Below are 15,039 nucleotides of genomic sequence, written 5' to 3' on the forward strand. Positions count from 1 at the left end.
GTCTGTTTGTGCAGCGTATTCAACCAGTGTTTGAGCCTGGTCTGTTTGTGCAGCGTATTCAACCAGTGTTTCAGCCTGGCCTGTTTGTGCAGCGTATTCCACCAGTGTTTCAGCCTGGTCTGTTTGTGCAGCGTATTCAACCAGAGTTTGAGCCTGGTCTGTTTATGCACCGTATTTAACCAGTGTTTCAGCCTGGTCTGTTTCTGGATTATATTCAGCCATTATTGAAGTGCTCAGTTTTCTGCAACCCACTGTCTCCAAGTGCTGGACCTTCTGTTCAGCCACTATCTCAGTGCTCGGTGTTCCTTCTGTATAGCCGCAGTCTCGGAGTGCTATGTCTGTTCTGATCAGCCATTATCAATTTGATCTTCCACAAACCTAATCAGTCACTGTCTGAACGTGCCCTGTATTTGTTCTATACATTCAGTCTTGCAACAAGCTTTGTTTCCTGTTGTTCATCTACTCTTTCAACGTGCTTTCTGTATTCGGATCAGCCACTATCAACGTGCCCTGGTCAGCCACTTTTTGTATTTTGATCGGTCTCAGATCTAATCAGCCTCTATGTCACAAGCTCTGTTTTTGCATTACGTTCAGCCATGGTCTCAGTGTTGTCTTTTGACCACTGTGTGAACGGGCTGCCGTCGGCTGATGTGCTCTGTCTTCCATTTAGCCACAATTCAACATCCTTTGCCTCTTTCTCTCAATGTGCTCTTTCTTCTGTTCAGCCACCATATCAATGTGTTCTTTTTTCTATTCAGCCACTATATCAATTAGATTTCTTCCATTCAGCCACTCTTTCAATGTGTTCTTTCTTTTATTCAGCCACTATCTGTGCTATTTCTTCTAATCAGCCACTGTCTCAGTGCTTTCTTCTATTCAGCCACTATAGCAAAGAGTTTTCTTCCATTCAGCCACTCTTTCAATGTGTTTTCTTTTATTCAGCCACTATCTCAGTGCTCTTTCTTCTATTCAGCCACTGTCTGTGCTCTTTCTTCTATTCAGCCACTATATCAAGGTGTTTTTTCTTCTGTTCAGCCACTATTGTATTGTATTGTATTGTAATTGTATTTATATAGCGCTTACTACCCCGGACGAGGAGTCGAAGCGCTTTTCAATGAGTAGCACGCTACTCCGGAACCCAACAAGAATTAGTGATGGATTAGTATCATTTAATAATGAGTACAGTTTTAGTATTATTATGAGTTAATTTGAGCCGCGGATATGAGAGTTTGTTAGTTAGATTGACTGGAGTAATGGAGGGGTGGAGGAGGAAAGAAATCCAGAAGTGTTAATTGGGAGTATATCCTTCATTTACTCAACCCAAAGGCTTGGGATGAATAAAGGGGGGCGGAGGGGGAAGAGAATGTGGAAGGGTTAGGGAGAGCATAGTAGCAGGGTGAGATGAATGCAGGAGAATTTAGTAGGGTTGTGTGGGAGGTCACAGAGGTAGAGTGAGGTTTGGTGAGTTAGATGTGGAGGTGGAGGGAAGAGCTTAGGCAGAGATATTTAGGAGATGAAAGTGGTAGAAGGGATTTGGGCTGAGTCAGAGTGAGAATGGAGGATAGTTTGATAGAGACATGACATAAGAGTGATGAGTAGATAAGTGTGAGAAGATGAGAGCAGGAATTCATAGATATCTAGTATAGCAACCCAAAAACCAGGAGCCATGCAATGATCCACGAACATGCCAAGCACAGAAATAACATATATACACACACATATATATATATATATATATATATATATATATATATATATATATATATACACACACACACACACACATGAATACACACACATATGTACATACAATACATAATTAGAATCATGGGTAAAAAAAATACTTAGTCAGACAGGTTTAAAGAGTGTGTGTGTATTTTATTATGACAGTAGCAAAACATATTTTCCAAAGAAACTATAAATAAATAGAAATATACATATAATCTGAAAAAAAATATTTATCCACATAGGCATATGCAGTTCATAGTTGTTTGAAAAAGGTGGTTATGAAGGAAAGAGCCAACTCTTGAGTAGTTTTCTGAAGACAAGAAAGTTAGCTGTGGCTCTTATAGTTGGGTGTAATGAATTCCATAGTTTGGCTGCTTGGACGGAGAAGGATGTACCACCTACAGTCTTTTTCTTGTATGGTGGTGTTCTAAGGCGGGGTGCCAGTCTTGAGCGGAGGGTTCTTTGTTGGATGTATTTGGTAATTTTCTTTCTGATAAAAAGCGGTCCTGTTCCATGTATAGCTTTCTGGGTGATACAAAGCAGCTTGAAAGTGCATCTTCTGACAACGGGTAACCAGTGTAGTGCTCTCAAGGCAGGGGAGATGTGGGCTTGCGGCTTTATATGTAGTAGTAGCCTGGCTGCGGAATTCTGGATATGTTGTAGTTTTTTCATAACAGATAGAGATGATCCATGGTAGAGGCTATTGGCATTATCCAGTTTGGATAATACAAGTGAGATAGTAGCTTGCACCTTGTGTGGAAATCCGAGGTGGGGGAAGATGCGTCGTAAAGTCTTTAAGGTGATGAAGCTTGTTCGTGCTAATTTGTCTATTTGGGCATTCATAGTTAGCTTGGAATCCATGGTGATTCCTAGGTTTTTCACTTCCTTGGATAATTGAGGAGGTGGTCCGAGATCGTCAGGCCAGACGCACAGGGGGTCATAATTTTTCCAGTTACCACATATGAGTATTTCTGTTTTGGAGGTATTTAGTTTGAGATGGCTCCAGGTCATCCACTGATCAACGGCTCTGAGGCAACTGAAGATTTGTGAGTTTTCAATGTTTTTGGGGTCTTCTAATTTAAGTAGTATTTGTATGTCATCTGCATAGTTGTAGCATGTGAGATGGAAATCATTGATCAGTTCTGGTAAAGATATCATGTAGATGTTGAAAAGCAAAGGTGCGATGATTGACCCTTGGGGGACCCCTGCTTTTGTGAGGTAGGGTTCGAACGAGAAGGGGGGCGAGTGGATGATATTCGCTCTTTTTTGGAGATAGGAAGTAATCCAGTCGAGAGCAATCCCTTGTATGCCGGCTTCGTGGAGTCTTTGAGTTAGGGTGTCATGGTCAACTGTATCAAAGGCAGCTGAGAGGTCCAAGAGAAGTAGTGCAGCAACTCCATTTCAGTCGACTGTGTTTTTAAGATCGTCCCAGATTGCCATGAGTGCCGATTCAGTGCTTCTTCCTGGGCGGAATCCAGTTTGGAAGTCTGAAAGTATAGAATTGTCTTCAATGAATTGTGACATCTGGGCGAATGCTGCTCTTTCTATCAATTTGCCCAGGAAAGGTCCATTTGTGATAGGTCTGTAGCTGTTGGGGTCTTGCGGGTCTAGGTTTGTTTTCTTTAATAATGGTCGTATGTATGCCTTTTTCAGGTCTGCAGGAAAAGTTCCCGAAGTTAAAGAGTTGTTGATGATTCTTCTTACAGGTGTGGCAGCAGAAGTAGATAGCAGGATGTTCTTGAAGATTTGTGGTGGGCAAGGGTCAGAAGGGCAACCAGAAGGTCTGCTTGCTTTGACCAAATCCATAAATTCATCCTGGGATATTTGTTTGAAGGACTGTAGAGGTTGGGATGGTTTATTCTTAAAGGGTATTTTAGTAAAGGGGTTGGTGCTGATGGTTTTCTTCAATTTTAAATAGGAGTCCAATGTGTCTGCTTTGGTTGTGTAGTGAGTTGCCAATTTGTTTGTGAAATCTTGAGTGGTGGGATGACTTCCTTCCATGCATGTAGGTTTTCGAAATTCATTGAGAATTTTATAAAATTCCTTGGTTGTAGATTGAGCATTTAGAATTCTGTCTTTTTTTAGCTTTTTTGATTGATGATTTGTATATCCTGTTAAGTTTGTGTAGCTGCAGTTTGTCTTGACTGTTTGTTTTGAGCCAGGTCCGCTGCAACTTTCTGATTTGTTGCTTTATCTTTTTAAGTTCTGTGTTTCTCCAAGGTGTTGGTTTTCTTTTGTTGTGTTTAGTTTTTCTGAGTGGTATTAGGACATCAAAAGCTTCCTGTAGCCACTCATAAAGTTTTGGTACAGAATTAATTGTATCTAGATCTGTGTTTGCTGTTAGTTGTGTTTCTAAGTGATCCAAATTGAGTTTGCTCCATGGTCGATAGGTGTATGTATGTAAGTGGTTGTGGGGTGTGTTGATTTGTGGAGTTGTCTGTCGGAAATTTATCAGATGGTGGTCAGACCAGGTGGTTGGTGTGATGCTATGAATAGTAATGAGTTCAGGCTGAGCAAAAATGACATCTAGGATGTGACCAGCGATGTGTGTGGGATTGTGTACAATCTGATGTAGGTTCAATGCGAGTAGGCCAGTGGTGATAGATTTTGGATGGGGCATATTGGGTTTGTCAAACCAAATGTTTAGATCCCCAAGAATGCATAGATTGGAGTATAGTGTAATAAAGTTTGAGACTGTGTCAAGAAAAGCATCTGGGAAAGTGGAGTTGTTAGGTGGAGGTCTGTAAAGGAGGAGAAAGTTACAGGAGAAAGTTACAGGAGGAAGTTGGAGTAGGGTGGCATCTGGTAAGGAGGGCTTCACAACCTTTTATGGAGATGTTGTCTGTTTTACTGAGGTTTATTGCCTGTTTGAATATAATAGCTAGTCCACCTCCTCTCTTGCCTATACAGTTTTGTGTGATGGTTTGATAGCCCGGAGGGAGGGCTTCGTGCAACACTGGTGCCATGTCATCTCCCAACCAGGATTCCGTAATGAATAGTAAGTCAGGTTGTGTGTCTGTGAGCAGGTCGTAGATGTGGTGCTTGTTTTTTGAGAGTGATCGAGCATTTATTAGCTGGCAGCTTAGATAAGGTGTGTTAGTGGTAGTGTTGTTTTGTTTAGTAGAAGGGTAAGTAGTGTAATGTGAGCTTGAAGCAGGAGTGTTGCTAGTTGTGATAACTGTTTGAGGCTCACAATAGTCTTGCTTTTCAATATAGTGTTCCTCTTCCAGCAGGTTAAGGAGGCATTTGGTTGGGTCTGTGTGTGTGGGTGGTGAACTTGGTGGCTGAGAGAGCCATGAGGAGTGTAGTGTTTTTTGGAGGGTAGTTTTATTATGTAACAAACAAGGGGATGCGAGGTTGCTATGAGTGGCAGGTTTTTTATTTTGTTTGCTTTTGTTTAGTGTGGATGGAGTATGGGTTAGGGGTGGTGGAGGAGCATGTGGATCATGATGTAAGGCTCTAAATTGTGCAATGGAGGAGAGGCGAGTGAATGAAAGTTGCTGGGTTGGGGTGCTTGTGGTAGGTGTTTGTGAAGAGTGGGGGTGTAGGGGTGGAGATAGGATGGAATTTGTATCCTTTGTGTAGTCCTAGGGGTGGGAGTGGGTATGACGATGAGTGTAATGTAAGTTTGTGTTGCTTTGATGTGCTGATGTTTGTGGTCGGTATTGTTTTTGTGGAATAATGAGAGGGGATATTGGTGTAGTTGTTTTTGGTGAGGGATTTGTATGTGAGTTAGTGCTGCTAAGTGGAATTTGAGTGTTAGATGGGGTGTTGTTGTGTTTTGGAGATGAGTGTATGAGGTTTGTAAGAGGTGATGGGTGTGTGTCAGGGAAATAAGTATTAGTTGAGATGACTGGAAGAGGTATTATGTGTGGTGGAGTGAAATGTGGGGATTGTATGGTTGTGTGTAATTGGTGAGGAGAGGGGAAGAGTGTTTGAAGATGATGTGTTTGAATGCAGGGTTTGGGCATTGTTATGATGTCAGGTGGTCTGTGGGGAGCGAACAGCGGATAGTGTTGTTGGTTAGTTTCAGCAGAGAGTGTGTATCTGGGAAACTGAAACTGAGAGAAATGTATGTTGTAGTTTTGTATTGTGTGGGCGGTGGCAGGTAGTGTTAGTGGGAGGGGACAGAGTAGTGTTTGCTGTGAGAATGAAGGTGTTTGACTGTAGTAGTTGTGGGGGTAGTAATTGAGCACTATCTCAATGTGCTCTTTCTTCTATTCAGCCACTGTCTCAATGTGCTCTTTCTTCTATTCAGCCACTGTCTCAATGTGCTCTTTCTTCTATTCAGCCACTTTCTCAAAGTGCTCTTTCTTCTATTCAGCCACTATCTCAATGTGCTCTTTCTTCTATTCAGTCACTATCTCAAAGTGCTTGTTCTTTAATACAGACAGTATATCAGTGTGCTATTTCATATTCGCCTAATATCTCAAAGTGCTTTCTTCTATTCAGCCACTATCTCAATGTGCCGTTTCTTCTATTCAGCCACTATTTCAAAGTGCTCTTTCGTATACTGTGCACCACATCCTATGAGTGTCCTAGCCGTCTTGTGGTTTGACACCCTCAAAGGCATACCTGTTAAAACCTTTTTTGTTCGCCGTTGCAGTCACCGGAGCTACTAGACTAGTGATCAGATCCTTGCCACACTGAAGGACTGAACCCGTTACAGATTCTGCACAGGTCTCTTTCATAGACATTCATAGGGTATTGTCAGATGCTAAATAAGGTACATCCGAGATACCTTGACATTTACAGGCCGACAGTTGTAGTATTGTAAGGAGATACTTGTTTCGTAGAGATGAAGAGAGTTCATAGAAGAGACATTCCAGGAGCTGAAGCAGGTAAGGTTTTTTCACGATGGGTAATCCTCTCCTCCAGAGAAGTTGTTGCCCTTTCTTTGCGCTAACGAGGTATTTGTGCTTCTGGGCATGTATTAATGGGTTGAGGAGCATTTCTTTTTCTGAAAGGAAAGTTTTCTGTTGGTCGTCTCTGGAAAGAACAGTCTGCTGAATTGTAGATGTGTTTTGATGATTCATGTTGAAGTAAGCCATAGTGTTTTTTTTTTTTAATCCATGTCAGAACTTGTTTTGTACAACATTGAAGTGTTTCCCTGACAGAGACTTAAAGTTCAGGGGGTGAAGGTGAGGCCTTGTTAAGAGCAGAATTCATCAGAGCCTACTTCTTTCGATGTCCCTGCCTCTGGGGTTCTGCGGGTGTGGATAATGTTAGGGTATGTCAGTGGAAGCTGTTTAATATGGTGTTGGAAGGGGCCGGAGGACAGCTGCTGCTGTCTCCTGTTGCTGCTTATTTCCCCTTTCAGCTGTGAGTGCAGCAGAACTCAGGACCACTGCATGATGGTGAGATGATCGGTTGTGTTCTCTTCAAGAGCTCTGGTTCTCTTCACTAATAATTTCCTCTTCTGCTTTTTTGTGGCAATGCCAGACGACACCCTGAAGTGCTGCTAAGAAAATCTTGCAATATTTTTCTACACGTCAGAGCGCAGTCATGAAATTCTAAAAAAAAAAAAATTGCAGATGCTTGGTCTCTTTGTAAGATTTTGAAGTGGGATCTACTGTCTGCACTTCGAAGTTGATAGCATGTGTGCATATTTTTCATTGGATACAAAGCAAGATAATTTTTTTTATATATTCTCTGGGTATTTCATGGCATTTATGCTTTATTTGAGGTTGGAAATTCATGTAAATAAAAGGACTATTTACTATTATTATTATCATTATTAATATTTTGTTTTTTTTACATGAAAGCCCTTCTTTACATGACGCTGTAACAGTTCATCGTTCAGTGTTATTCGCTGGATACATATTACTCCCCCCTTGGTGTAGACAAGTTCTCAGTATTCATCACTAAGGGTGTGTTTCCCCGATTATAGGAAGTTCGAGTCCAGTACGGCAGTTGTTTTCAACCTGTGGTCCCGGGACACCTGGGGGTCCGCAGAGCCTCCACGGGGTCCGCGACTGCTTAGAAAATTAAATCATGTTAACAGATTAACAAAGGGTGTATAAATAAACTGGCTAAACGTACAATTGAACATTTTAAAACGTACTGTAAATATCAGAGAATTTGAAATTGGAGTCTAAAAATTAGATCAGGATCCTCCGATTGAATCGTGGGGAGCAGTGCAAGTGCATAAAACAGAATATGGCATGGACAATCTGTGGCTTTAGTTGAGTTTAGAAAAAGCATTAAACTTTCTATCAAAATTATATCTTATTTTTTTCAATTTATATTTGTTTGCAAATTAAATGTAGTGTGTATGTATTCGGTGAATTCTTGTTTCTGTATTTTTTGTGTATTGTTTTGCATTTCAAATTATCAACAATGTTTAGGCCGGGGTCCCGTTCTTCCCCGGATTCCCATTATGATTCAGTGGGGATCCCCGGGATCCAGACCTGATAAAGTAGGGGTTTACCAAAGTCAAAAGGTTGGGAACCACTATAATGCGTCATGTGTGTGATGGAATGATTGTGCTGCTTTTAAGGCCAGTCTTCTGGAATGAGAGAGTCCCTGCCTTGAGTTGTTTGCTGTCTGTAAGTGCCTCTGTTTCTCTACTTGTTTGTTTGTGATCAGTCATTCCAGACATTTTCCAGATGCCTCTGTCCTACTTGCAAGGATCGCTGCCAAGAGTGCTTTTCTTAGCAAAGGATATCCCACAGAGCAAGAATGAACCAGTTCACTCCTTTCTCCTCAAGGGAAGGCCACCACAAAGAGTCCCCCTATAAGTAACCCTGCACACATGACAATGTGATTTAAGTAGGTGATGACAGCGGGGTACAGTTTTATAGATGGTCCATGGATAGTAAGAGCACGTCTCCCCACTCGGAGCAGCAGTGAAGTCACTAGGCTAGCAGCGCCTGGGATTTAAATGTCTCCTGAGCATAAGCTGTACCAGGCATAATAGGGGACATGTACACAGAGCATTCTGGATGACTGACTAAAAGCATAGTGTTCTGAAAGAAACAATCCGCATTAGAGTGTTTGTGTGCTGCCAAACAGGGTTGCCATGAGCATGACCCAGTCTGCTGGGCTGTGAGTCGAACAAACTTAGGATCTGCCCTCCGCTACTTATCCTTCTTGCAGTTCTTTACCTTACCCCATGACACTGACCTTTTGTTGCTCCACCCCTGTATTCACTACAGGCATAAGAACCATCAGCCTTATGTCTGTAGAAAGCATCTCCTCCAGCCAGCTGCTCAGCCATGCCCCTCACCTTCAGCTAGGAATTTAAACTTGTTTATATTGAAACCGGTTTTCCTGGCCAGCGCCAACTTCCTGAGACCAGCTTCAACACACACTACCTTGTTCTCCTGTGTCGTCCCTTTACCAGCAAAAAATTGCAGCATCTAAAATTTCAGTATCCTGGTCTCTCCTGATGTGCTGTTTTTGGTTGTACTTTTTGTATTTATTAATCAAGGAACGGCTCCATGGTGTTGCTCTCGGTTGTGTGCACAAAGTGAGTTCCAAAATAAGTGTTTTGGGAAAAAAGGAGAGAAGAAGAGGATGCTCTATGTTGAACTAACCTCGTTCATTATAATAACCACGACCCCCCCTCCGCCACAGCCATTATTGGCCATGGGGACCCCATCATGGCTCTTACTATGTCCTGGAGGGGAGGGGGCCCATCCCTTGGATATAGCGGTTTCCCTGCCCTGTGTCTGCTCTCGCTTGGCGGAAGCAATTTCAAATCTCTTGCCAAGCGAGAGCAAACACAAAGTCCGCCCTAGCTGAAGGGAGCTTTAAAAAGGCTCCTGCCAACTGGGAGGTCACCGGGCTCGAAATCTGCTCTGGGAAGAGAGCTGCGTGCCCCACCTCCCCCTATAGAATGTGACAGAACCCCAGGAGATGGGGTCTTCGGGGCCGAAATCGCCACAGGGAGGGGGACTGCGTGCCCCTTCCCCCATAAATACAATGGTGTGCCCTGGGGGTTAGAGTCCCTGGCGGTTAAAATCGGCCTGGGGAGGGGAGACCAATTCTCCCCATTCCCCTCCCCGTCTAAAAATTATTTAAAAAAAAAAAAATTTACTGGGCCCTGGGGGGCCCGGGAGGGGGGTGGGGGGGACGGGGAGACACAGGGGTTGGCTCCCTGTGGGGTGTTAGCCACAGGGAATGGCCACAGGCCAGGCCGTGTGGGCAACCTTCCGCTGCAAGAGGCAGTTTGTGGCAGGCATGAGATTGGCTCTATAGGGAAGGGGATTGGTTGCATGGGGGGTGTGGGGGTTGGACATTTAAAAAAAAAAAAAAAAAGAATCCAGAAATTCACTGAAGAAAACCAAAGCTTACTAGTACGTTATAGGTAGAGAATAGACTGAAAAGCACCTTAGAAATTCACTAAAAAAACAAAGTTTACAGGGACGTTAGTTAGATTCAGATTCCACGCACACACAAAACCACAGACATTCAGCAGTTGTAGTTATGGTTATCTCAAGGATATGTAACTTTTGCCCTCGATATGCACTGCTAATTACCCCACATTTTACAACACTCACATCTATGTCGTCATTGATAATATCAGTGCAACATTTGCTATAAAATTATTGATGAGAAAACTAAGGCATGAGTTATAGTTACTTAATTTCTGTGGTTTTGTGTGTGTAAAATCTCAACCTAACCATAATGCCCCTGTAACCTTTGTTTTTTTTAGTTGATGTATATGTATTATTACTGAATGTCGCAGCTTAATGTACTCTGCAAAGATTTTGGTGTTGATGTACCGCCCCCACAAACCCTGTGGGCAGAAGGTTTGCAGTATGAAAGTCCAGGTTAAGCCATTTTAGAAGAGGTCTGTACTGTTTTGGCCATTGTAGTTTTGTACATATCAATATTTTGTAGCTGCATCCTTTGGTGGTAGTGGTGACAAGCCCGTGAGGCTACGAGCCTGATTGGTTCATTGCGGAAATTTATGTAACATGCGCTTAGTTCCGGTCTGTTTATCATGAAAAGTTCCTGTAACCCTGATTAATTATAGTGATAAAACCAATATTTAGGCTGATAAGCCTTTAAGAGTAGATAGTTGTTACACTAGGTATCCTGTACTGGTAGGTATTTCATTTCACGGAATCTCACAGATTAGCGTAGTAGGCAATGATTTTGTAGCTGGTGAATCCACTCTGACAAACTCTGGAACAAGATTTACACTGTGGTAATCTTTATAGACTGTGTTAGGAGGAGCTGTATATTGTTTAGACCACTAATTTGTATACTTATTTATCATTGTATACATCTGTTTAGATCTGTGTGGATTTTTAGAATTAATGTGGCAGCTTTGACTGCCTGCCAGGATCATAGAATTAAAATGATTAAAAATGTATGCATGTTCCTAAGTAGAGGGTCTTGGGTCAGCGCTCTCAAGCCAGTTGTCTTTTTGGGTGTCATTCAAGTTCTGTTTCTGTCTTTGGCAGCATACAGATTGGGGCAATTAGTCAGGACGTTTTATTTAAGGTATTGGTTGTGTAATCCTGTGAGTTACAACATTTAATTTGATCCCGTGCACATGCATCTGAATTGAACGTGCTTTGGTTCCAGGACTGCTGGGCTAAACTTTGTTTGAATTTTGTCTCCTAATATTTCCCCCTTCATTTGTTTACTTCTATTTAGTTTTGGAACCCCTAGCAGCGCCTCAAACAGTCACTGTTGTGGTATGATACATGGATCAACACCATTCCAAGATGGCCTTCCACTGCAGCATTTAATCAGCGGTTATTGGCTAATAGTATTTTTAAAAATGTGTTGCTTAATCCTTCAAAGATGGCTGCCTCAATGCTTATGAATGTGGTGGTCGTGTCTCAACATTAAAACGATTATAGTGTATACACAATGCCATTTCAGTAGGGCCTCTTGGTATTCCGTTGAATTTTTTACCTACTTTTGTTTTGCAAGCACATGCTTGCAATGTTTATTCGGCTGCATTTTGTTCTTTTTTCTTTGTCCCATTTAGCTTACAGATGCTTATTTAGTATGTGCGTGTGCATTTTATACGGGATGAATTAGCATTCGAATGCAGGAGTTAGCCAGCGGATAAGTGAATGGACGTGTGCGTGCAAGGATGAGTGACAATGCAGGTATGATGAGTTGCTGTCCGCGTAAGCCCATCAGTGACTACAGAGACACTTTGTTTTTTAACCAGACATATTAGCTTTGCCGTATGTTTCCAATCCTTGGCAAAGTAACATCGCCGCCCCCTTCTCTTGCAGTGGGGCAGGCCACATGTGTGATTTACAGGGAAAATCAAGCAGTTGCTGGTGGTTTTATCCAGTGGGCTTTGTTTACCCATATTAGGATCTGGATGGTCAGAGAAAAGAGAGTATGATGGTGACGTGGGAATCTTATAGCCTGGTAGGTGACTCTTAATCAGTGGTTACCACCAACATTTAAATTGATGATAAAGAGCCTAAATGTCGGCAGGAGCATGCCAGTAAGCACAGAAGAGTACAAGGTCCCGTAAAGGTGAATCTTTGAATCTGAATGAATCAAAACTCTATCTCCTCTCAAGTTCTACTTTTTGATTTGGCCGCAGAAGACATTATTCCAGGCTTGACTGATGTACATTTTGCATTCCTTTTGTAAAGTTGTAATACTGAATGTAGAAGACGCCATCGTTATTGCCAAATCCACCTTCCACTGACCTACCTTTCCACCCCTTAATGTATCTAGGAATAACATAGCTCTTTGTTACCATTGTTGTATGGAGGACTCACTGTGATAGTTGGTTCTTGGGGAGGGAAGTAGGGCAAGGGGCTCGTGAATAGCAGCAAACCATGTCTTCCAGCCATCAAAGGAACATTGCGAATATGATAGAGATATGTGCAGGCAGCTGCAATTGTACTGCTCCATGTTAGTGTTGCAGGGGTCCTAAAATGGATGTGCGTGAAGTGTAATGCATTGAAGCAGTGTCTGGGAAAGAATGCAGTTTTCAGACCTAGAGCATTTGGGAGAGGTGTTGAACCAATCATTGATTTACCTGGAAACCAAGTATGTTTTGATCACTTGGGATGAGAAGCAGTTGTCCGCCCCACACCAGAAAGCAATAACATCTTCCTTTTTGATTCTAGAACAAATACGAAACCATCTAGGTTTCTCACGCACAGCATCAAAACAGTACAACATGACACACGCTCTTCCACACATGGTTTACATTTTTTGTAAACTCAGAATTTTAACCCCACCAGTGCATCATGTGTAGCATCAAATTAATCTCTGTAATGTCCAGATCCAGACAAGGCAGCGGGCAATTTCGATTTGGAGTGGTCAGTGGTGCGGTTTACTGCGCTGTTTCGCTGTCAGTGGGTCTTTCAGATCACTCTCCACATAGTCCTGCTGGGGATTTATAACTCTGTTCTTTTCTAATGTCTTTTTTTCAGTGATTCCATAAGCAGTAGTCAACAGAGACTTGGGCTGTATGCAAGTCTACATTCATGACTGCTATCTCTGGTGGAGCTGGCAGAAGCTCTTGTTTATTTTGATGGTGCAGTTTGCTAGTGACTGTCTCTTCAGAGCTCTCTACTTTTTTCCTTCCCTCCTTGCCTCCCTTCTATCCCATCTATCCCTCATCCACCTGGACACATCTTGGTGCCAGCGTCCTGATTGCTCAAGAGGTAAGAACAATGGGGAGATGTCTACCGCAAAAGAAGGTCTTGATGCTTCTGAGTTCCCATGGGAGTATGCTTTGCAGCTGAGGGGACAGAATTCAGGAAACCCTACCTCTGCAGTGGCCACATGTAAACTGTGGAAATGTAAAAGACAGATCACCAGATCAGAGGGGTGTTGCCCGTACCAACAACTCTGCCAGAAACACAGGACCATTCCAGTGAAAGGCAAGACTGATGGCCAAGCCAGTCAAGCACTTTTTACACTGAAGAAACATGGTTGTATGTGCAGAGCTATATAACTAAAAGATTTGCCTGGTTCCACATGCTTTGTAACTTTTCCTCTAAGTAAGCAGCTAGTTAAAAAAAAAAAAAAAACAGCAGTACAGTAATGCAGGATTGAGGGAACCCGGCATTATCTCCCAGGCATGAGTAGATTTGGGTAAGAAGTGGGAAATCTTCCAAAGAAAGTTTTCAGTTGTGGAAAGGAAGAGAGCCACACTTTGTACACCTGAGCTGCATCGGACAAATCTTAGTTTTTCAATTCAACTGGTCATGCCAAACCCTGGCCTACGAGCAAAAAGTGTCAATAAGGATTAGCAAGACCTCAGTTTTATACCCCCGCCAATTTATTTAAAAAAAAAAAAAAAAAAAAAAAAGTTATTCGGATATCACCAGGCACTGAGTATTGTCAGTGTATAAGAAGGTTTTTAAACCAAAGGAGTGTTACACTAACACAGCCCACCATGGGATGACCAAGCATACAGATTACACACAATGGGAGACTTGGATGAGCCCTGAGGAAACCCACACATGACGAGGAATTCAGGAGACCTAAATGTGGGAGAAAGACAGTGCCTGTGTAAATCCAGAAACTTCACTCGTTCGTGGGCTTGTCTTTCAAAAATCCTTTATCATCATTGGTAAATGCTTTGTTTGTCCCTTCTTGGGCAGGTTTTGTTACTGCCTTGCAGATTGCCCCTGTTACGTGAATAATTGCACGATTTCCGATACGTTTGACTATGAGCAAACTTATTTTTCCTTTTTGTGACTCTCCTTCGCGCTTATGGTGCTTTCACTTCTGTCAACTGTTTTACTTTTCATATCAATTTATGTGGCAAGAAAAGTCCTGTTAAGAATTTCCAACACTCATAGCTCTAACTTGAGCAAGTGCGAGACCCATTGCACTGCAGATGCTTGTTTTTCATTCTGATGGATCTAAATTCAGGATATTTCAATCATGTATTCGCATTTGGTAACAGTGTTTAAAGTTACATCAACACTACTGTCATTCAAAGACTTGCCTGGTGTGCTTCCTCCAGACATTTTCAATCTGGATTAAAACAGACCCTTGTCCAAGAGGTTGGGTTATAGGAGCTTTGACTACATTTTTGCCTGTGGGATATGTTGACATCACTGGATGTACATTTTGAAATCTTATGTTGTGTGAATTGTGGTCTATATGAGGTTGATTACTGAAAATTTACTTTTTCTTATAGATTTATCCCGGAATCGGCTGGTTGAAATTCCAGCAGAGGTCTGTCACTACGTATCACTTGAGACCCTCAACCTGTATCAGAACTGTATTCGGTATATCCCAGAGGCGATCCTCAACCTGCAGGCCCTGACCTCTCTAAACATCAGGTAACCATCTCTTTTGCCCAGTCATTCACATTTTTCTTGCTATGTAATTGTTCACTGCATGAATCTA

The 15,039-nt window shown here is 42.3% G+C and overlaps 1 protein-coding gene across 9 annotated transcripts in view; it reads left to right on the forward strand.

Moving 5' to 3' along the window:
• LRCH3 (leucine rich repeats and calponin homology domain containing 3) overlaps positions 1 to 15,039 on the forward strand; it is a 311,841-nt gene that overhangs the window by 69,941 nt on the left and 226,861 nt on the right. For all 9 annotated transcript variants that reach the window (XR_011199321.1, XR_011199322.1, XM_069212842.1 and 6 more), the window contains exon 2: positions 14,828 to 14,972. Coding sequence is in view for 7 of the 9 variants with exons in the window: in XM_069212842.1 (XP_069068943.1) it covers positions 14,828 to 14,972 (145 nt within the window). In the remaining 2 variants the exon portion in view is untranslated. The remainder of the gene's footprint in view (positions 1 to 14,827; positions 14,973 to 15,039) is intronic.

The sequence above is a fragment of the Pleurodeles waltl genome, chromosome 11 (genome assembly GCF_031143425.1).
Source record: "Pleurodeles waltl isolate 20211129_DDA chromosome 11, aPleWal1.hap1.20221129, whole genome shotgun sequence".
NCBI lineage: Eukaryota > Metazoa > Chordata > Amphibia > Caudata > Salamandridae > Pleurodeles > Pleurodeles waltl.